Source organism: Xenopus laevis, chromosome 4L, assembly GCF_017654675.1.
Source record: "Xenopus laevis strain J_2021 chromosome 4L, Xenopus_laevis_v10.1, whole genome shotgun sequence".
NCBI lineage: Eukaryota > Metazoa > Chordata > Amphibia > Anura > Pipidae > Xenopus > Xenopus laevis.
In genome coordinates, this window is record NC_054377.1 from 100,774,548 (window position 1) to 100,797,799 (window position 23,252).

The window sequence follows — 23,252 nt, forward strand, 5'->3', positions numbered from 1 at the left end:
TTGGAATTTTCAATAGGTATGAATACCGTGGTTACTCATAACATTTCTAGTTCATTTACCTTAGAAAATGCATTTTATTTTTAATTGAGTCTAGTGATGTGGGGTGCACATATCAAAGATAAAGCTATTGTTTTTTAGGCTATGGTACAACTTGATAGTAGTTTGTGACATCTTAAAGTAAACTTGTGGACTATTAAGTGGATTTCATATTTTACATAATACCATTTTTTTGGGTGGCAAGAGAAATCACTATCAGTTTTGACATGGTTAGGAGATCATTTTAGTGCCAGACCATAGTAAACCTTGTGAACCTGCTTAAGTTGTATATATAATAGGTGAAAACATATATGTTATACATATGTGGCAAAAGATCTGCAATTAGAAAAGTTATCTCATTTTAGTAAACCAGTTCTACCATTTTTTGACGTTATATTGTCAATATCACTCTCTGTTGTACTTAAGTAAACAGACACATGCTTTCATTTGATGATGTCTGACCTTGCTGTAACTCCTTAGTAGTTTGCTACAGATACAGTTTGCTCATCAAAGAGCGGGTTTCATAATGTAACAGGAATACTATCTTGCTTAGTGTAAGCCACGAAAATGTCTTTTTTAGTTTCATATCTGAGGATTTTCGGTGCAGCGTGAACTGACCTAAATGTTTCTCTTACGTTAGTTTCCACATTCAGAACTGGTACACTGACATCTAGGTCTTCTTGACCTTCTTGTGTCTTGATTAGGTTCTGCTAGAAGAAGGATTTACGATATGCATATACATATGGGTTGCAGTGTTTCTATTCTCTGTCCTCTCCTACAGTGCTTGATTCTGCTTTATAGATATTGAAAGATTAAAATACTGAGTAAATTACCAGAGAAGGGAAATCACAATATTGTGAGCAATTATCTTGATTGATTGGCATATGGGCTTTCCTTTCTATAAAATGGAGCACCATTCCTTAACGCTACTTAAAAAATGTAAACATTAAAAACCCTATTGGATTGTTTTACAAGTTTTGACACTGGCTTGGTCCTGTTTTATAATAAGAGAGAGAAATAAAATCTGTAAAAAAATGTTTGCTTGATTTGTATTCATTTGGGAAGTTTTTTGTATAATGAGCTTTCAGATAATAGGCCTCATACCTATATTAATATATTCCCTCAGGACTGTCCTATGCACGCAATAAGCTAAAAAAATGGTAGCCTACATAGAAATAAAAAGGGTGTATGAATCGTCAGGTACATGTATGGGATCTGTTATCTGGAAACCCATTATCCAGAAAGCAAAGTCATGGAAAGGCCATCTCCCATAGACTTCATTTTAATGAAGTAATTCAAAATTTTAAACCAGTACTCCTAATAAAAATATAATTAATCATCATTGGACGCAAAACAATCATATTGGGTTTAATTTACAGTTTACATTTTTTAATAGACTTAAGTTATTGAGATTTATATTATGGAAATACTCTGTATCTGGAAACCCCCAGGTCCCAAGCATTCTAGACAACAGGTCCCATATTGGTATACTTTTTCATATCATGATCTGCAGTTTTGACATTAAAGATCAATTTCCACAGAGAGAGAGAGAGAGAGAGAGAGAGAGAGAGAGAGAGAGAGAGAGAGAATAAAATTTGTTATGAATGAAAGTTTTGTTTCAAGAGATTAAATAAACCTGGATCTGTATTTGTAAACCATGGCCTAACCTGACTTTTTAGAAAGAGAGTTTCACTTTGGTTGTGTTTAAAAACTACTTTCATTACTCTTGATTACTCAGAGCCTTTCATCTCTGCCTAGCTTATTGATTCAAAGAATTGTTTTTACTAGATGTTAATGATCAGCACACTTTCAATTAATTTCAAGTCATGAATGAATCTACTTGTACCTATGTGTCTCACCATTAGTGATTTTGTGTGGTTGTGCAGGCTGGAAACTAGGGTATTTTCTTATATGTTTACCTATCTCACATGAGGAATTTTAATCAGCACCACTTGTAGTAGTAATCAAACTGCTCAATATCTGTCACATGTTGTTTTCTTTCAGCTTAAATGACTACCAGTCTACCATTGGCACAAATGGGTACATTAGCCTCAGCCAAAATATATATATATATATATATATAGGTATGGGACCTGTTATCCAGAATGCTCAGGGCCTGAGGTTTTCCAGATAATGGATGCTTCCATAATTTAGATCTTTAAATTATGGATTAAAAAGGATTAATTATATCTTAGTTTCCGTCAAGTACAAGGTACTGTTTCTTAATTACAGAGAAAAAGGAAATATATTTTAAAAATCTGAATTATTTGATTAAAATAGAACCTATGGTAGATGTATTTCCCTTGATTCAGAGCTTTCTGGATAACAAGTTTCCGGACAATGGATCCCATACCTATATAGGTGGTAAACACATAAGTTAAGGTTCTTTCAAAATAACTTGAAAATGCTTCAATTAGCACAAAGTATATGGAAAATATGGAAAATGGCAGAAAACAGTGGGCTTGGAGATGAGATGTGTTCATTTGTGTACCTGATGATCTAATTCTGCAGGGCTTGGCAGTATCCACGCTCCAGCAGACTTGAAATCTGATTCTACTTTGGTCTCTTAATCCAAAACAGATGAAAAAGGTCATAAATATTTTTACAGATGTTAGTAATTGAGGCATATTTATTCATTTGAAAGAAGTGTTCATAATCAGATGCTTCACGCTATATCTAATCACAGTCTACGCTATGCAGGGGCAGTAGGCACATGTAATGCTTCTGTAATATTGTGAAACATTGTGTTAGTCTGAAATAACGGGTTGATAGAAGGAAGGGAGAATGCTGCTACAACTTACCATAGTGATTTAAATAAAGGAAGATTTTTTAAAAACAAGACTATTTTTTTTTTTATTGTCAATAAGAAACTTAGTGAATTCCTAATACCTGTACTAGTATTTTCACCATTTTTTTTATTTTGCACTGTACGCTGACATTGCTACTTGTAACTAAAATATTTCATATGTATTATAAGAGATTTCCCAATATTTCAGGGTCAGATACATATTCATGACTTGGCCAGAAAGCCCTACAAAATGAAAGTAAATGGTTTAATTTAACAAGATAAAATGGGGGTAAAGTGCGTGCCATTTTAAAATAAATGTTTGTTTATAGGTTTATTCTGTAATATTTTCTAATGTAATGGATCCTCATAAGATTCTGTTGGCAGCTCTTAAAGGAGTGTTTCACTTTTAAGTTACTTTTTGGTATGTTAGAGAATGGCCAGTTCTAAGCAACCATTCAATTGGAAATAGTTTTTTCATTTGCCTTCTTCTTGTGACTCTTTCCAAATTTCAAATGGGGGTCACTGACCCCATCTAAAAACAAATGCTCTGTAGGGCTAAAAATGGACTGTTATTGCTTCTTTTATTACTCATCTTTCAATTGAGACCTCTCCTATTCATAATCCAGTATCTTATTCAAATCAATGCAAGGTTGCTAGGGAGAGGTGCTGAATAAAAAGCTAAATAACTCAAAAACCACAAATAATAAAAAATGAAAACCAATTGAAAATTGTCTCAGAATATCACTCTCTACATCAGTGATCCCCAACCAGTAGCTCACGAACAACATGTTACCAACCTCTTGGATGTTGCTCTCAGTGGCCTCAAAGCAGAAGCTTAGTTTTGAATTCCTGGTTTTTAGGAAAGTTTTGGTTGTATAAAAAACAGGTTTACTGCCAAGCAGAGCCTCCTGTAGGCTGCCAGTCCATATTGGGGCTACCAAATAGCCAATCACAGCCCTGTTTGTCATCTACATGAACTTTTTCATGTTTGTGTTGCTCCTGTACTCTTTTTGCATTTGAATGTGGCTCACAGGTTAAAAAGGTTGGGGACCCCTGCTCTACATCATACTAAAAGTTAATCTAAAGGTGAACAACCCCTTTAAGCTAAACCTTTGGATATAGATATTGAATTGGATGCCCTTATGTGTTTTACATTTGAAGAGCCACAGAAGTGGCAATGTTAAGTTTAAAATGAATTTGACCTTGAAATAATTTATATCTGCATATGACATATACAGTATGTGTTGTGGCTGCCATACTGCACGCCTCATAAAGCATTCTCCATATAGAGGAACAACACCATAGTCATCTTTACAATTGCATCTATTGAAAATGCCATATGTGAAATAGCAGCTTTGATTCATATGCTAAAATGTAAATGGGAATTCTGTGCACATAATAAACTTTACTGGCTGCTTAATAAGCAAAGTATTAATTGGAAGTATATTGTCATCAACTGTAATCTAAAACTGTTGTATTAGCTCAGTTTGAATTTAATCTAAATATTTTCTGTTTTATATACAGGCTGGTAACACAGTCAGCTTTGGAAAAGAGGCAGATAAGTCATTGTCCACAAGCAAATTAGTGATCCCTAACATGCCATCGTCAAAAGCAAATTTAATGAAATTGGCATCTGAGAGGGGATTTAGCCCTGTAACTTCCTACACATATGCACCAGTTGCAAATCAATTCCAAATCAGGCTCTTTGATGACATAGGTGAGTGCTAAATTCCGGACAACACATGTCTCTTTTTAGATAAAACAGAGTGTCACTGTTCTAAAAGAAAAGTTGTGAAAGAATTAGTAAGAAAGTCAGGTCGATGGTTTTGGAAATGTGGAATGACAAGGTAGAAAAGTTGAAAAGCAGAATTAGATAAATTTATGGATGTGCTGGTAGGTAACCGTAGAGACTCTTTAGCCATGCTTTGGGTAATGTGCAGTAGATTCTACTTTCTGGTACTAATACATTGAACATATGCTCATTGTTGGCCCAACAGAGTTATTGTGACAGCATTTACAACCCCATAATTTTAAGATACAGTTTTGTCATATTCACACATATTCAATTATTTATTACATAAAGTTTGCAGATACACAAATATTTGTTTTGTGTTATTGTTTTGTAATGTAACTGTATAAATCTATGGTAGAATATAGATATATAGATATATAGCTAATATGGGCCACTATGGATTACTCTTGTATATATCAATGTTTTCCTTGATGATTGTACATTTTTATTTTTATAGAAATGAATGATGAAGATGAACATATTCCTCCAGAGCTAACAATACTGCTAGATACAGATAAACCATTTATACCAGAACAATTTAGCCCAATAGACAGAAAGAATGGTAAGGAGGGAGAGGCTGTACATTCCTCGACAGACATGTTGGATAAAATAATTCACAGTCTTGGAATTGAAGAATTTTCTCCGGAACACAAGGAACCTGAAGAAGTTCAGGGGAATATAAACATAGCCCTATCAGTGAAATGTGATAACCAGAAGATGGAGGCTTCAATAGAAAAGGAGAGCCTACAGGTATTAACCTTTAGTTTACTGTACCTCAGTAGAGATATATTCCAAGTTATAGTCCAAAAATTCCATTGGCCTGTTATTCAAAAAATATACAATATATACAAAAAAAATTGAACAGCGTAGATGTCCTAATTTAAAAGGTTTTAGTCACAGCTGATATATTTGTAAAATCTCTGCAGCAAAAAAGAATAGTACCTAGATGCTTTTGTATTCAAATGATGAAACATTACTTTATTGCAGTGCCTTAGTACTGATTTACTCCGAAACATCTATCCTTACCAACAATACCATATGAAGGCTTGTTCAAGCATTGTGGTTTAGTGTAAGAAAAATCAGTCTCCATTATGCTGAACATAATGGCAAACAAACGGCAAATGAGTATAAAGACAATGTTTTAGGGTGTTATTTATCATGGTCCGAATTTATCTCAGTATTTCTAATATCAAACTTCGAGCAACTCCTAATTCCCGAATGGACCTTATTTATGAAGAAAAAAGCCAGAAAAAATAGGGTCAGGCAAACTGCGGAGCTTTCCCCGAAAACTACGTTTTCTGAGCTTTTTGCGCTGAAACCCAGAAATCATCGGATATCAGTATGGACATCAGCTCAGACACTGGGACCTTCCCCATTGACTTATACAGGACCTCGAAAGCTTTTAGATGCCGGGGTTTCAGATTCAGAGTTTTTAGACCATCAGACTTTTTTTTTTTTTTTGCTCTGAAAGCTATGAATTATTTGAGGTTCGGATTTTCAAACCTTGATAAATAACCCCCTTAGTGTCCAGTTTCATTATTACTCTTGATTTACTTTGATTTTAGAAAAGTTTCAGCAAGAAACAAATTCTATGATTTTTCTTCTTGGCTAAAAAAGAATGTAGCCTTGTACCATTATCATTTGCTTTTGGTATGGGTTTGCAAGACACATAAATATAGGTTCTGTGCCTTTAACTTCCCTGGAAAAAAAAGGAAATTCCAGCTATTATTTATAGTCCACAGTTGGCCTTCTTGCTTTCAGGTACAAATAATTATTACTGCCTAGAAGTTGGAGTGAAGCCCATTGCAACCCTAGAGGGATAAATCTGTACACTTTTATTGTCTTATTAACTAAAATATAATCATTATGTTTTCCTTTCCTGTGCAATCTTTCATTGAAGGTCACATGGATCCTAAAATATAAAGCCACAACACCTTGGAAAAGTATACCTCAACCAATTCTCACATTTTACAAAAATACAGATCCTATTCTGAAATTTCATTCTCTGGTATATTTTTATTTCAGAGTTTTGAAACTCAAATTTAATTGTGTGCCATGTTTTGCATCAGTAATATGACACACCACCTTTGTAGACTGTTCTAGGGAGAATTTTGGTCCAGTCTTACAAACAGCTTGTTTAGGTTGAGTGGAAAACCCTTGTGCTCCTCAATCTTTAAATTGTGCAACAGCTTTAAATAGGATTCAGATAAAAACTTGACCATTGTAGGACACACTGGTTTTGTTTTGACCAACTCCAATGTTATTTGACCTTACATTTTGAGTCATTGTCCTGTGATGAATTTTGGTCAAGCTTATTTTTTAGTAAAGTGAAACAAATTCTTGTGCAGAATTTACCAGTATTTTATACCATCCTTTCTTTATTAACAAGATGCCTAGTTCATGCTGATGAAAAGCAGCCCCCACAGCATTAGTCTACCATCACCTAACTTCACTGTGGCTATGTTGTTCTTGTGGTGTGGGTAGTGTTAGATTTGCACCAGCCACATTGCTTTGACCTCATATGAGCTCAGAAGTTTAAACCCACACCCCCCACACACACACATCAGTGCTGTGTCACAGTGTACACTTTTTTATAGCTTCTGTTTTGCCATTGGTTCACCTTTAAGTTAACGTTTAGTATGTTATAAAATGGCCATTTCCAAGCAGCTTTTCAGTTGGTCTTCATTATATATTTTTTTTATTTAGCTTTTTCTGGGTCAGTGTGCCTTACATGAGATGGGCCAATATGCATTACATGAGGTGTGCACTTAATGGGCCAGTGAGTCTATTGTATACAACTTATCATATAGCCATGATTATTACAGTTCTGCAATTTATATTATCTGACCCTCATTGAGTGATAATAGACACAGATCTCCTTTCTACTTATAAACAGTGCAAAATGTTCTTAAATTTGGCAACTGAGAAAGGAAGAATAATGGTTTTGTGATGCCAATGCACTTTTGTTTTGGAGAAAACATTTCTTATTGATTACCGTGAAGAACAAAAGGAGTATAAGCACAGAATTTTCTCCTCATATATTTGTATGATTTATTATGCAAATGCAATGGTTATTTTGGTGCTGCTATCCATGGCAACACTAAAAATACTAAGACTATGCCTCTAAATGGTGTTATAGCTGTTTACTTGTATCATTTTTAAGGCATATGGATACATAGGGACTGAGCTTTCTCTCCTCGATCCAACATGCCGTGCAACAGAAAATGCCACTCATTTTATCTTAAAGTCCTCTTTGACTGGATGTGGAACACAGCATAACATTGACGACTTAAAAAACATTGTTTACTACAACACTGTAAGTAGATTAACCAGCCAATAGTAATCAATGTAATCATACATGATTCATTTATTAAATCGGTTCATGAAATGAGCGAAATGTAAAAACATGGTTGATTCTATTGACACTTGCATTGCAGTTGAACAAAAAGTTTTATGAGAGGGTTTCAGCAAATAATTTAAATAGAAATGTGAACTGTAATCCCAGAATAACTGAAATACCAGGGTCTCAGCTTGAGGTACAAGAGTTAAATGGAGTGGACTGGCTGCAGGAAGTTTTAGGGTTATTCAGATCATTGTCTGTTTTGAGTGAAGTTGTAACTCATTCTTAGATACTCTGTTGTGCTGTGTTAATGTCCCAGAGTCATAATATTGTGTTTTTCTTGGGGGAGCAATATTTGTCTTGTTTTAGTTATGTCAGGTATTCTGCTCCCTCTGTCCTAAGTGACTTTAAAATTTGAAGGGCACAGTTCCCTTTGTATACAGGAGAAATTATAAACACACCCATTTGAGAGGTGAAAGTATAGCAAATGGAAAATTAATACATATTTCAGACAAACCCAATGGCAAGGTAATAAATGAAAGTATTCTGACCATTTAAAGGAAAACTATACCTCCCAATCAATGTAGGTCTCTATTAAAAGATATTGCATAAAACAGCTCATATGTAAAATCCTGCTTCATGTAAATGAACCATTATCATAATAATATACTTTTTTAGTAGTATGTGCCATTGGGTAATCATAAATAGAAAATTGCCATTTTAAAAAATAAGGGCCGCCCCCTGAGATCGTACGATTCACTGTGCACACATACAAACCACATGTAAGGTCACATGAGCCAATTAACAGACAGAGTTCTGCCTTTTGCTTCCTCACTTCTTCCTGTTACAGTTAGTGTTGTAGTATTTCTGGTCAGGTGATCTCTGAGGCAGCACAGATAGAGTCACGAAATGGTGGTTCAAGGCAAGAGATGTAAAAGGGCAATATTTATGTAAATATATATTCCAGTTTGGTAAGATTCTTTAATATGTCATTCAATTTGATATAAACTATCTGTTGCTTAAGTATTCATTTTGGGGGTATAGTTTTCCTTTAATATAGTGTATAGTTAATTAAAGGATGTGTAATCTCAATCTCAAAAATATAAATTTTACAGGCAAATGTACTCGTGTATAATCCATCAAAAACAATGCATCAAAGCCAAAAAATGCAAAGAACCCCCCTTCACTGTTTATTTGCAGTTTATTTTCATTCTCAATTTTTTCGGGTTATGGCACGAAAACCCAGCATTTTCCGTATTATCGGACGAAACCCAGTGCAGATCACGATATCTTCAAATTGTAGAAGGGACATCTCCCATTGACTTAAACATGACCTTGACAGGTTTGAGATGGCATCTTTTCGGATTCTGACTTTTTGCAGATTGGGTATAATAAATCTCAAAAAATTCTATATTTTTTCCTCTAAAAGTTCACCTTTTGCCTAAAAAATTTTAACCAGAAAAGATTGAGTTTAGTAAACAACCCACTAAGAGTAATATTGCTCTCTTTATATATATATATTTATATATGTGTGTATAAAAATACCCATATCCATATATACATACTCTTAGGGGAAGATTTGATAAGGTTCGAGTTGCGTTTTCCCATGAAAATTTGAGTTTTCAAGTTTATGTTTTTTTATCAAAATTCAAATTTTCTGGTGAGAAAAACTCAAACTCAAAACTAACATTTTTTGAGATTTATTATACTCCGACTCTGGAAATAGCTAGAATCCAAAAATACACCATCTAAAACCTGTTAAGGTCATGTAGGAATCAGTGGCAGAGGTACCTTGAACCATTGGAAGATGTGGCCTTCATAATGTTCGAGTTTTTTTAGGAGGGTTTTGCCCGAAAACTCAAGCAATTCTAGTTTTTTTCTGTGGAAACTCGATCAATTCAAGTTTTTGGGTTGTTAAACCCTAACTCACTAATTCGAGTTGTTCCCATTGGTTTTTTTTTTTTAAATTGGAAACCATTTGAGTTCATTCGAGATATATAAAACTCTAAAATTAGACCTTTGATATAAATAACCCCCTTAATCTTTTACTTATTATATTCATTAAATCAGAGTCCTTTATTTCAAATTAATGTTAAAATAGTGTTACAGTTTCAAGAAACTATATTCCAAATACAGCAGCATGAGTCATTCTACTATAAGTTGCTTTAAAGACTTATGAAGCTGCAGTATCAAGTCATGTGATAACCTAGAGGGCATAGTGAAATTTCACTTTTCTGAAATCAGTCTGTCCTGCTATCTAAATAAGAATTTCAAACACAGCACAAGGTTTCCTAACAGTGTACAGCAGCAGACTCTGCACAGCTCAGTATCTCATTTCCTTTTCTGTTATATTGTTATCATTAGCTCCCAAATATCTGATTTTCTCTGTAGTATAGATTTATTTTCTGTTGCCCAATGGTTTTATTTTATCATTTTGTTGGATTTTTTTTAAATTCAATTCTGTAAATGTATACCCTCAAAGGAAAAGCGATCAGGTCACTGCAACTGATTTGTCAGACCTCCGTTCCAAGCAGTAACACTGACAGCTTTTCCTGTGATGTTCCAGATTGTTATACAGCTGTCACCACCCACTGAGGGAAGTGGCTGGTCTAGCGATTACGTGGATTTGGAATCTGGAGATAACGGTTTTCCAGGAGACACAGATGAAATTGAAATAGGTCTTCCCTACTTGAAGAGGCCTGAAATTGTGGTGGTATGTCCATTTCAGGAAGCAAGAACTTTAAATGCTAGCAGATGGTCAAAACATGAATGTTGTCTGTCATTCAGTAACAAAGCATTCACAAAAAAATACATTTTAGAATAAATTCAACTCAAAAAAGTAGAATCTTTTGTTCCATTAATCAGTAGATATTTCAGGTTTTGCAAAAAATATAGGGTGTGCTTAAAACAGTTGATGCCTTTTTGAGTTGTCAGTGTTGCACTGTGTTCTTCATCCCATCCAAAAACATCCAATGATGGCTGCCATTTCCTAGTATCATCTTAGAAATGGCAAATGGCTTACAACTTTATTAAACACCACTTCTTAATAAGTATATGCAATGTCATTTTTCTAAACTTTAAAAAAAAAAAAAATTTTTATTTAAACCAGGTTGGAATGGAGAGGGACTTCTTATTCTCATTCTTATTATTGTACATTGCTAAGTTGCTGGTGAAATAACTCTTTGTTTATACAGGATCAAATGAAAGGGTTAATAAACATTTCACACAAAAAGTTATTTTATATTATTTTTCTCTTTATTTTTTTGCATCTTTGCTTTCTTTCTAACTCCCTACTTTTAAAACGTTTTATTTATTTTTCCTTTCTTTCTCCTTCTTTTCCTTTTGAAATAATTTTCTCTACTTTCCACCCCAAATTTCAATCTATTTTCTTTGTTTCTTTCTTACATTTCTCTTATTCTTGGAAATTCTTCTTATTTAATTTTCCCTTTTTGTCTTCCTTTTACTGTTCCCTTATAGACAACTGAACCTATTATTTTTTGAATCCTATTTCACGGTACGGTGTTTAGATTCAAAACCAGGACAAAGTTTGTGTCTTTTTGCAATCATATCATATCAGATAAAGAAATGCAAATATCACCCTGTACTAATTTTAACATTTATTTTCTGTTTAACTTCAATCTTTTGTACATTTTAGTTCAACTGCACAGTTCCACAAGAGACCATGTCTTCTGAAGATGTCATAGTGTTTGTACCTCCAGAATCAACTATGAGCAATGTTACATTTAACATGGATCTCTATAAAACAGATTTGTTCCTTACTCCTTCTCAGAAGCTCTTCTCTGTTGCCGAAAATGGACAAGTATATGTGGAGGTATACAAAGAGCAGAATATGTAGCTAAGCTACAAAAGAGTGAATAGTTTCCATATTCCCAAACCTAAGACTCATATTTTTCCATCTTTCCTTTAATGTTGTAAATCGCTTTATGTAATCCCAATTAGTCAAAAATTTATGAATGATTGATGTTAAAATAAGCAGGATTTAGCTTCGATACATTAATCGTTAAAGGGATTCAGTCAAGGGAAAGTTTTTTTTTCTTTCAAAATGCATTAGTTAATAGTGCTCCAGCAGAATCCTGCATTGAAATCTGTTTTCAAAATAGCAATATTATATTTTCATATTTAATTTGAAATCTGAGGTGAGACTAGACGTGTTCTTAATTTCCTAGGTGTTCTCAACTTTTAGTCACTCTTTAATTCTGCAGTGTAAATTGGGTATCACACCTTAAGGTGGCCATACACGGGCAGATTTTTTACTTCCAAATGACCGATTTCAGAACGTTCCGATAATATCGGTAAGTTATCGGATAGTTGATGGTGTACGAACGATCGTCGGACGAACGATCAACTCGACATTATCGTTCGCAAAATTGATCGGATGAGTTTAAAAATTGTAGTCGTTCAGGAATAAAATCGGCCAGTGAGTGTGAAATACAGACATTTGTCGTAGAACGTTCTTTGCGCATGTCAGGATTGTAGCACAAGCCAACGAAAATATACGGAAGGGCTCTTTGCTTTGAATCCATAAATGAAGCCATTCCACAGATCGTTTGTTGAACAACATTCGTCCATACATGAAGGAACTTTCGGCCACAAACCATCCACCGATGACTAATGTTTTACATGACTTCCTGTATGCTGTACATCCTGCTTCCACCACAAGTTTATATCGCATCGTACGTTGATGTATAATCCTTCATTTCTTTTGGCAAACTATACGATTATATCTGTTCATATAATCGTTCTCCGTGGATGGCATATCGTTTGGTAAATCAATTGTCAGACGATCGTTTAACGATGCGATCGTTCATCGCAGAACAATAAAAGTATGCCCGTGTATGGCCACCTTTACCCTATCCCTCCAGCAGTCTATTAGCAGAACAATGGGAGGGGAACAAGATAACAGCTCCCTGATACTTGCATTGCAAAAAATGTTCCCTAGTGGTAGATATAGTGATAGCACTGAATAATATAACACTTTGACCATGACTCATTTATTTACATTGAGTAGAAGAAACAATAGCTTATCTGAAAGCAATTCCATTGCGAAGTGCTGTCTCTGTCTGAAAACACAGGATCAGCACAGATGACTGCTCTGTAGACATTATCATTTTGTCTTTAAAGAAGTACAGCCAATTCTTTGTTTTGCAGGTTTCAGTAACAAAGGCGGAAAAAGACTTGGGGTTCGCTATTCAAACATGCTTTATTTCACCCCACTCCAATCCAGACATCATGTCAGAATATACAATAATAGAAAATATATGTCCAAAAGATGAATCTGTGAAATTTTACAATGTGAAGAAAATGAACTTACCTGTTCTTCCGGAACAAATGGATAAAAAGAGATTCAGCTTCATGTTTAAATCTGTGTTTAATAACTCACTGCTGTTCCTACACTGTGAGTTAACCTTGTGCACCAATAATGGCAAAGAGATGGAAGGGCTGCCAAAGGTAACTTTTTAGTCCTATCTGTTTTTTTATCTACTATTTACTTCTGAACAAAAATACTTTATGCTTGGGCCCGATGGGCCCGAAATCAACCTGCTGAAATCCGCAGGCCAATTTCAGCCTCTCGCTGATTGGCTTCCGGATTCAAAACAAGAAGAAGATACTGCTAGCAGCAATCTGAAATTGTCCTGCAGAATTTATCAGGCTGATTTTGGCCCCATCTCCACTACAGACTATTAACTGCCCGTTACTATGAGGAAATCTAGCAGTGTGACTAAGTTTCTGTGCCATGGTTAACCTTCTTTCTTACTGTTCAAATATAGTGATTACTTCAAATAGGCTTCCTTTATAGGCTTGTGCGGCTGGCCTTAAAGTCAAAAATTGAACTATGATTATGTTGCCCTAAATTCTGAATATGGTGATATACTGTTTTTAAAACATTACATAATTTACCAGGATAAAGGCAAAATGTTAATTTCCTGTTGCAAATGCCGCAAACTCAGTAACTGTTAATGGCATAGTAATGGAATATTTTAAGGAATATACCATTTAAATCTAATCTCTTTATATGTTTGTGATTACATGCAGCTCACCAACATTTTCTGTTGGTGGGAATTATTCAAGAAATATTTAAGTTGTATTTGTGTTGTTCCTTCAAGAACAAGTTGTTGGGTTGCTCATTCTGCTCTAGATGATACTGTAATACTGAGTCAGTAAATGGTGATAATGGTGGTAAATTCATGTTTTTCTGAAAGTGCAGTAAGGTTTAAATGCTCATATAGAATATGGTATTGTTGTTTTATGGGCTTAATTGATGCTTCTTTAAGGGGAAGAACATATGGCACATAACAAGAACTGTTATCTTGCTGCAGTGGCTCAGAGAGTAGTTTGATAACTGATGTTGGCCCTCAGAGGAGCTCAGTGATCTAAACAAATTGTGTGGCATTGCACTTAGTAGATCTCTTTAGTTCATCAAAGTCAAGCAGGCACATTCTAAAAGGTTGTGTAATGCAAACTATAACTTCAAAGACTTTACTTTTGGAGCAGAACTGACCTGACATCTTTGATGTGCCCAGCTCTGTTTTGGAGTACAATACAGAAGGGAGTATGAGTGCATTCAAATGTGATTAATAGGGACTAAAAGTCTGTCAGTAGGCCAGACATCCATGAGAACATAGCTGATGTCCTTGCTAAGCATCATACAAATGGAATTTCATGGACAGTCATGTTTTTCAACCCAAATTAGCTGTGTATTTTGAACTCTGCTATTACTGAGTCTGACACTACCTCCAATAGTTTTCTGTGGCCACTAATGGAGATCAGCAGCTGTGCATTGTTCTACACAAGCAGGTATCTCTAAAGCTGGCCACAGACGCAAAGATCCGATCATACGAATCAACGTACGTTTGGACTTCCCCATCTCCCGACCTGCCACTAACCATTCCGATCAAATAAAGTAGTAAAAGAACAGATCAGCCAATGTTCTGCCCCTGACAGCAATCGTACGAAAGTTATGTCCGACCAAAGCTAGTGACAGTCTCCCACTGAAAATCGTACGATCGGCAATACATGCAGAGATATTACCCGCAGCCGAAATCTTTTAACCTGTCTGATCGACCAAACGACCGATCTCCGCCGGACGAAAAATGTCGGGACTCTCCACACATGGTCCAAAAATCATACGAATCCTCAATTCATACAATCAGATCTTTGCGTCTATGGCCAGCTTTACACACTGCCTGCAGCGTTTATCTCAATGACAAAATTGTGTTTTTATTCAAGAGCAAATGTGTCATATAATGTCCCCTAGACTGTTGGGTTAATCTCAAGTTGCCTGAATTGCAGACCTCCAGTGCACACATGAAACAGTACCCTTTAGCTGTGTGTATATAGAGTGAGGTCAAGTTCAGCTTCAGGCTGTAAATCACAAAGAAACCACAGCAAACTAAATGCACCGTTCTACTTGGGCATTTCTGTAAAAAGTATCCAAAAGATACGGGACTGTCTAAACATCTGTTTAGAAGAAGAAATTGTGCTCCTCTGCCTAACCGTAATGCTTAACTGTGCTGAACTCTGTCTCTCTATTGATGATATAGATGTCGCTTTACAATGTAATCTGTGTTTGTGAAAACTAAACTGCCACTTTTGTTTTTCTGTTCTCTCATTCTGTTATTTTGAGAAGCTACATCTTCACCACCAGAGAGGTTCAACTGTGTGTAGCTGCTTAATATGTGATGTTATATTTTGTTTGTTACATATCAACTTGTTCCTTGCTAGCTCACTGTTACTGACCAATGAAGCCATTAGGATCTTATTATTAATCTCTGTGTGCCTTTGTCTGTATATACTTTGACCCACACCTACTTATTTCTGTCTCAGTGTATTCCTCCTGATGAAGCCTGCACTTCCCTCAATGTTGAGATGATTGTGGCGATGATGCAGAACAAGAAGACGTTCACTAAACCATTGGCTGTTATTACTTCTGTAGTAAAAACTCCAGGTAAACATTATATATATCACAAAACCAGTGTTCATATTTTATCAGCTTATCATTATATTTGTTATATTTATTTTGCCGGAACGGTACACATTCAGTATGTTTGATTAAATCTAAAATTGAACATGTCTAATTCAATGATTTCGCCATTATGTTTTTTGTGTGCAAAAGAGGTATAGCTTTAACATCTCATAGCTCGGTTACAGCCAAATGTATACATCTTTTCTGAAGTTATAGCATGGCACAGCAGCTTACTTAAAATATTTGGGCCATAGGATTTAGCATGGTATAAACATTTCAGCACCAAAGATATCCTTAAATGGGGATGTTAAAATTTTGCACAAAACTGTGAGCATCTGCGTCGGGCTGTTACCTCATGATAAAGAGAGGACCAATGCGTTTAAAAAGATTACAGCTAATTGTTTATTTGCTTAATGTTCTGCAAACTGACTTAATTCAGCAACATATATGTATAATTCAGTAAATAAAACATGGATATACACACAGATCAAGTGTAAAATGGCAGAAGACAGTTTGGGGCAGATTGACTAAAGGGCAAAGTGGCCGTCGCTAGCGAAAATTCACCAGAAATCTCATCTGCAGGGACATCACCACTAACAGGCGTAAACGTCAATTCGCTAGCGAAAGAGACCGCCGTGCAGTTTTGCGCCCTAACGCCTGGCAAAGTTTCACTTTGGTTAACATTACTCTACAAACTCGCTAAAGTGCGAATTTTACAGAACGTTACCTCTTTTTTTTTTAAAGTGTTTATTTATACATTTTAACTTACAACAGAGAGTAAGAACAGCAGTAGTGAACCATCACACATTGCATCGCTCAGTAATACAGAAGTACATATATCATAAAATCAGTAGTGGCATTTAACAAGTGTAGCTCAGTGGGTGGGACAGGAAATAGTCAGGGGCTTAACGGCCTATTCGGGTCCCTGCAGGAGGGGGGGAAGCACCAGGTCATGATCCGGGTTTGCCTCCAGCCAGGGCGACCATATCTGAGTAAACTTCCCCGGGCACCCTCTGGCTTCGTATGTTAACTTGATCAGGGGCAGTGCTTTGTTGGTCTGCTGAATCCATGCCTGCTTCGTAGGTGGCTGGGGGGCCATCCATTTGGTCATCAGCAGTTTCTTCGCATAAAATAACAGAGCACGAAACAAGAGTCTGAACTTATTGAGAGGAATAATTTCGTCTATCAGCCCAAGGAGGCATACTTCCGGCGTACATGGTCCTGGGAAGGCCAGTTCTTCAGACAGGTATAGTATAATGGAGTTCCAAAAGGATCTGATCCTAGGGCATGACCAGGTCATATGGGCAAAGTCCGCTCCTCTCCCACCACATTTAGGGCAAATGGCTCCCGGGTTCCTGCCCATTTTCTCCAATTTGCTTGGCGTGATATATATTTGATGCAGAAATTTAAGTTGGACAAGTTTATCTTTCAGAGCAATCAGGCCAGAGTAGATCAAGTCCTTGGCCTCCTCCCATGTTTCGTCTGTTAGTGCTGGAAGCATAGTTTGCCATTTGGGCAAGGCCCTGTCAAAGGGAGTAGTGCCTGTTTTGAGCAGGGCTTTATAGAGCCTGGAGATCAGCCCCTTGCGCTGCGGGTTTCGGAGGACAAGTTCGAAGGAGGGAGTGACATATTGTATAGTCAACCCCGAAAACTGGGATCGGAATGCGTGTCGAAGTTGCATGTAGCGGTATAATTGAACATCCCGATGCCCGGTTTGGTCTTTAATTTGAGAGAGGGTGGGGAACTGCATGTCCACCAACAGTTCCCCCAGCAGCTTAACGCCCCGTAGAGGCCAGTAGCTAAAGTCTTGTAAGTCTCTGAGGTGGGCAAGGTTGCTGTTTAACCAAAGTGGCAGATAGGGGGAGAGGATTGGGGGGTCACACTGCAGTATCTTGGATGCAGCCCTCCAAGCCTTAACGGGAGTCGTGATCGTAGTTGGCAGCTTGTTGTAGTCAGTCAGGCGTCTATAAGGAAGATTGCGGAGTCCAGCCCAAGAGCCCACCAGCTGCGCCAGTAGGACTGCACCGGGTCCTCCTCCTGCAAATGGAACCATGTATGGATATGGTAGAGCTGGCCAGCCAGAAAGTAGAGTTGCAGATGTGGGAGAGCCAGGCCACCGTGTTCCACAGTAGCCGTCAGACTTTTCCAAGACAAACGGGGCGCCTTATTTGCCCAGATGAAGGACGAGAGCATGGACACAATCTGAACAAAGATTTTTTGGGGAACCCATACTGGCGAATTATGCAAGCGGTACAGCAATTTCGGCAGGAAGATCATTTTGTAGAGATTCACTCTCCCCCAAAGAGTGATTGGTAGAGGGGTCCATCTGGCTAGGGCCAGCTTGAGTTGTTGTTGAAGGGGCTCTAAATTATCAGCCAAGTAGCGTGAAGTCTGGAGGGAGATCACTATGCCCAGGTATTTGAAACTCGTGACCCAAGGAATCACATTCCCTTCAGGAGATGGAGCCGGGATCGGATCAATCGGCAGGAGGACTGACTTCGACTTGTTGATTGTGAGGCCTGAGTAGGTACCGAAGCGATCTAGGATATCAAGTGCAGTTTGTAGGGAGTCGTACGGGTCCGCCAAGAATAGTAGGAGGTCATCAGCGTAGAGAGCCAGCTTGTCCTCCAACGGCCCCCGTCTCAGGCCCATCACCCGAGCCGACTGCCGAAGAAGAATTGCTACAGGCTCTATGGCCAATGCGAAAAGGAGAGGAGACAAGGGGCAGCCCTGCCTAGTCCCTCTGGCAAGCGGAAAAGAATCCGAGACGGACCCACCGGTCTTGATTCTGGCTGTCGGTTGTAAGTATAGAAGCTTAACCCAGTCGATGAATCCGGGGCCAAACCCAAATCTTCGCATAATTTCCCACAAGTATTGCCACTCCACAGAGTCGAAAGCCTTGGTGGCATCAAGGGAGACCAACACTCTGGATCCTGGGTTGTCGTGCTCAATCTGTAGGTGGGTGTATACTCTCCGTAAGTTAATAGTTGTTGATTTGCTAGGGATGAACCCAGACTGGTCAGGGTGGATCATTGATTCTATTACTGCCGCCAACCTAGTAGCCAGGATTTTGGCAAATATTTTGGTGTCGGTGTTAATCAAAGATATGGGCCGGTAAGACTCACAGATTTCAGGGTCTTTACCTTCTTTGTGTATCAGAACTATCACTGCTTCGTAGAATGAGGGTGGTAGGGCCCCATGTTCTATTGCAGCCAGGAAAGTGCGGTGTAAGTGCCCCGGCATATGTTCAGTGTGGAATTTATACCACGCCGCTGGAAATCCGTCTGGTCCCGGAGTTTTTCCCTGCGGAAGAGCAGCTATTGCCTCTCGGACCTCCTGAAGAGTAATTGGCGCGTCCAAGGCGGCCGCTTCATGTTGCGGGAGTCTAGGGAACACGACATTGTCTAGGTAGTCACCCAATTGTTGTTGGGTATATGTAGCTTTAGAGTCATAGAGCTGAGAGTAGTAAGTGCGGAACACTTCCTGGATCTCTCGGGGTACAGTGATTAACTGCCCTGCTGCGTTCCGAACCCTAGGAATGCAAGTTCGTGAGTCATTAGTTTTTGCTAGCCAGGCCAAGAGCCTACCAGCTCGATCTCCCTGGTCGAAGATGCGATAGTCCGCATAAAGTAAGTTCTTTTTAGTCAACTGAGTGTGGACAAGTTCCAAGTCTCTCTGGGCATTGGACAAAGTGGCATTAGTCTCCAAGGTAGGGCAAGACCTGTGTTGTTCTTCAGCTTGTGACAGGCGATGCTCTGCTTCCGTGACTTTGTCTTTAGTGTCCCGCCTGGCGGCTGCTATTAGCGATATAAGTTCACCACGGGCTACCGCCTTGGATGCTTCCCATAGCATTTCCTGTGGAGCCGATGTCTGGTTAATCTCCCAATAATTTTGATAGTTCGTCTGGGCTTGTTCCGCGATCAAGGGTACCGTCAACCACAGTGGGGAGAGTCTCCAGGTAGTGCGATTGGAGGCAGTGAGGGGCAGAATCCGAAGCATGAGAGGCGAATGATCAGAGAAGGCCCTGGGGAGGTACGTGACATCTTCCACCAACTGGCAGAAATCTGCTGAGGCCAATGCCAAGTCTATCCTAGAAAGGGAACCATACGCCACAGAGTGGCACGAGTATTGCCGATCCAACGGATGTTTCCACCTCCATATCTCTCTAAGGGCCAGGGCCTCCACCCAATGAGCTAATTGTTGGTTAGGGGGACCCCCCTGGTGCAATCTATCGAGCACTGGGTCCAAGGTGGCATTGAAGTCTCCAAGGATGCACACTGGTGCCGGTGGGAAGGAGGCTAATCCCGTCGTAATAAGATCTAATATGGTTGTCTTGAAGGGTGGTGGGAGGTAAATGTTCACCAGGGTGAGAAGAGTATTGTTCAGTTTGCATTGGAGAATGATGAATCTACCGTAATGATCTGTCCGAATCATCTGCAATTCAAACGAGATGCCCTTCCGGACCAAAATAGAGACTCCTCTTGAATGGGTGGAGAATGGAGCGTGATAGGCATGGGCCACCCAGGGCTTCTTGAGTGATAATAGTTTCTGACCCGTAAGGTGTGTTTCCTGCAGGAGTAGCAAGGAAGGGCGGTATTGTTTAAGATAATTAAATAGTAAGGCCCTCTTAAACTTTGAATTCAAGCCCCTAACGTTCCAGGAGACAATTGTGAGAGACTGCATCACTGAGGCAGTAGAAGTATTGAAGGGGGGAAGCCAAATACAGGGAACCCACCCACTGAGCCAGAACACATTTCAAAGCAACACATATGCCAAAAAACATCATATGCAACAATATAGTAATATGCATAGTCATGACGGTTCAAGAGAAACAAAGAAGAGAAGTGGAGAAGTAGCACTCACAAGAGTGAGAGAGAGAGATAAAAATGGGAGGAAAAGGAAAAAATAGAAGTAAGCAGTGACAGTCCCGAAAGTCCCACTACCCCGCCCTTGTCCACCTAGAAACTAAGGTGGGCCTGAATCCCCAAACAAACAGTTTGAACGTTACCTCTTTAGCCAGAGTTTCCATCTCTACCTTAGACCTGGCAAATTAATAAAATGAGGCTACATCCTCCTCAATTTTATGTCAGTGACATCATATCCTATATGCCATAAAAGTTGCAAAAAACGCTGGCATTTTTTCATGTTTTAAAGTGGGATTGCCTTGGTGTTAACATTTCTTTCCGAACCATTTGAGGGGCATGCCACATTTTGTTTAGGGTGGGCTCATGTCTAGGACATTAGAGGATCTCTTTTGTCTTTATTATGCTTCTTTGGACATTTGTAATAAAAAGTGGCCACTTCAAGCATTTGTACCATCTCTAATAAAGATGTCTGTAAGTCCTATATGTACCCGCCCTACTCAAATTCAACTAAGCGTAAGATTACTAACAAAGTTTCGCAGAAATGAACGCTAGCGAAAGATCGCTATGAAATGATCGCGCTGATAAATTAACACTAGCGAAACTTTGCAAGCATTTGGCTGCCCAGACACAAATTTGCATTTTAGTGGTAGCGAATTTTCATCTGGCGAAGTGGTGTGGCAGATCGTTCACTGGCTAAAATTTGCCCTTTAGTGAATTTGCCCCTTGTATTTTACGTTACAGAACTGTGAATGGTCTGCTTGATATTGTGCAGAATATAAACTTTTAGCAGTCCCTTCTTTGCATTTTCTGGCTATGTATAGCATAAGCACAAGGGGCCTGTAACTGATGCCACTTGGAATCCATATGTTGGTGTGCCCCATTTTTTTAAAGATTATGAACACCAGTGTATGTAAAAATGTTGTAATAATCATAAAAGCAAAGGTACTTGTTTGCTGTAGAACACTAGATGGGTCATATTATTCACGTTACCACACTATGCCCTAAGAGTCTCTATTACAGTCTGCACAACTACTAAGTGACAAAAAGTATGTCTATTGGGGTGTTTACAGTACTGCTGTAAGTCTTGACATACCAAAGACCATTTTTATATTTTATGTATGTGACTAGTGGAATAACTTGCTCTGTACCCCCACACCTGGTGTATCCAGATCTAAATGGCTAGTGTGTGTATGTGAGTGATGAATTTATTCTCCTATGAACCCCGCTATAAAGATGTGCAAAGCTGGAATGATGATGACAAAACAGCATATGCAGTAATTGCAAAACATTAATGGATGATAAAAGCGGTTGTGTTTTTGCATGCTTATTCTGCATTCACAATCTTATACCCATATCTTTAGACACCCTTTTCTTTTTTTCTCATAAAGCTTCATCTAATACAACTAGAGACTCTGTGCAAAAGCTTAATGAACCCCCACATTTAAGGCATACAGAGCTATTAGTTGAAAGAAGCACTGGGGAAGTGAATAGGGCAATCTGATACCTTTGAAATCATCATTATTTATTTATTTTCAAAATAAAAAAAGCTGTTTCTGTTTGTTTTGTGACCTTTTCTATATGAGCTGTGGGTAATATTTGCTAAAGGTTCTATGAGGAACAGGCTAACTTATGTGATACTGCGTCTGTAATATGATAGGCATTTTAGTATATCCCTAGAAGCCTTTATGTGCAAACAATCAGATAACTCTGCTGGGGGGCTTGAGATTAGCTGTGTTGCTGATCAAAGGCTGACAAGCACTGATAGCACTGGGCAGAAAGGAATGTACAAGATAGTGAGGGCACTACGAATCTAAACCTATGTCTAAAGGAATTTTTCTTTACTTTAATGGAAACACATTTTTGTATGTTTCTCTTGTACATGTTGGGTAGGTACTTCTAAAGACTAAAGGCAAAGTACAATATGATGTTCATACAATTCAATGCCCAGTGTAGGAAAAAATATAAAAAAAAGGTAGACGTATAAAAGTAGAATTTGGTCTTTCCACCATGTACTGTTTGTTTCAGTCACCGCTATGTTGTTATTTTTTTACCATAGTGCATAAAAGATTTACTTCAAGCCTTTTAAGACTTTTGCTCTAATATATATTGTGTATATTAGTATACCCAGCCTGCTGCCCTTCCCTGCTGAACTACAACATACCAAGGAAAGGGTCTCAAGTTGGATATCCCACAGATACCTAAATCATTTTTGCCCATTAATTACTAATTCACTGTCTATCCCTTTATGCAGATCCTTCCTTAAATACAAACCGGCCAAATGTTACTCAAGGTGAGTTCCATTATGATTGTTATTTTTCTACTAGTATTTTATTTGTTTCCAATACAGGTATAGGATCCCTTATCAGGAAACCTGATATCCAGAAAGCTCTCCCATAGACTCCATTTTATCCAAATAATCCAAATTTTTAAAAATGATTTCCTTTTTC

The 23,252-nt window shown here is 38.0% G+C and overlaps 1 protein-coding gene across 3 annotated transcripts in view; it reads left to right on the forward strand.

Moving 5' to 3' along the window:
* Nucleotides 1-23,252, forward strand: part of tgfbr3.L (transforming growth factor beta receptor III L homeolog) — a 115,871-nt gene that overhangs the window by 69,816 nt on the left and 22,803 nt on the right. For 2 of the 3 annotated variants that reach the window (XM_018258580.2, XM_041590540.1), the window contains exons 8-15: nucleotides 4,349-4,541; nucleotides 5,074-5,366; nucleotides 7,780-7,932; nucleotides 10,523-10,669; nucleotides 11,612-11,788; nucleotides 13,126-13,425; nucleotides 15,802-15,922; nucleotides 23,057-23,095. In XM_018258580.2, the coding sequence (XP_018114069.1) occupies nucleotides 4,349-4,541; nucleotides 5,074-5,366; nucleotides 7,780-7,932; nucleotides 10,523-10,669; nucleotides 11,612-11,788; nucleotides 13,126-13,425; nucleotides 15,802-15,922; nucleotides 23,057-23,095 (1,423 nt within the window). The remainder of the gene's footprint in view (nucleotides 1-4,348; nucleotides 4,542-5,073; nucleotides 5,367-7,779; nucleotides 7,933-10,522; nucleotides 10,670-11,611; nucleotides 11,789-13,125; nucleotides 13,426-15,801; nucleotides 15,923-23,056; nucleotides 23,096-23,252) is intronic. The other variant, XM_018258581.2, reaches the window with a different exon arrangement.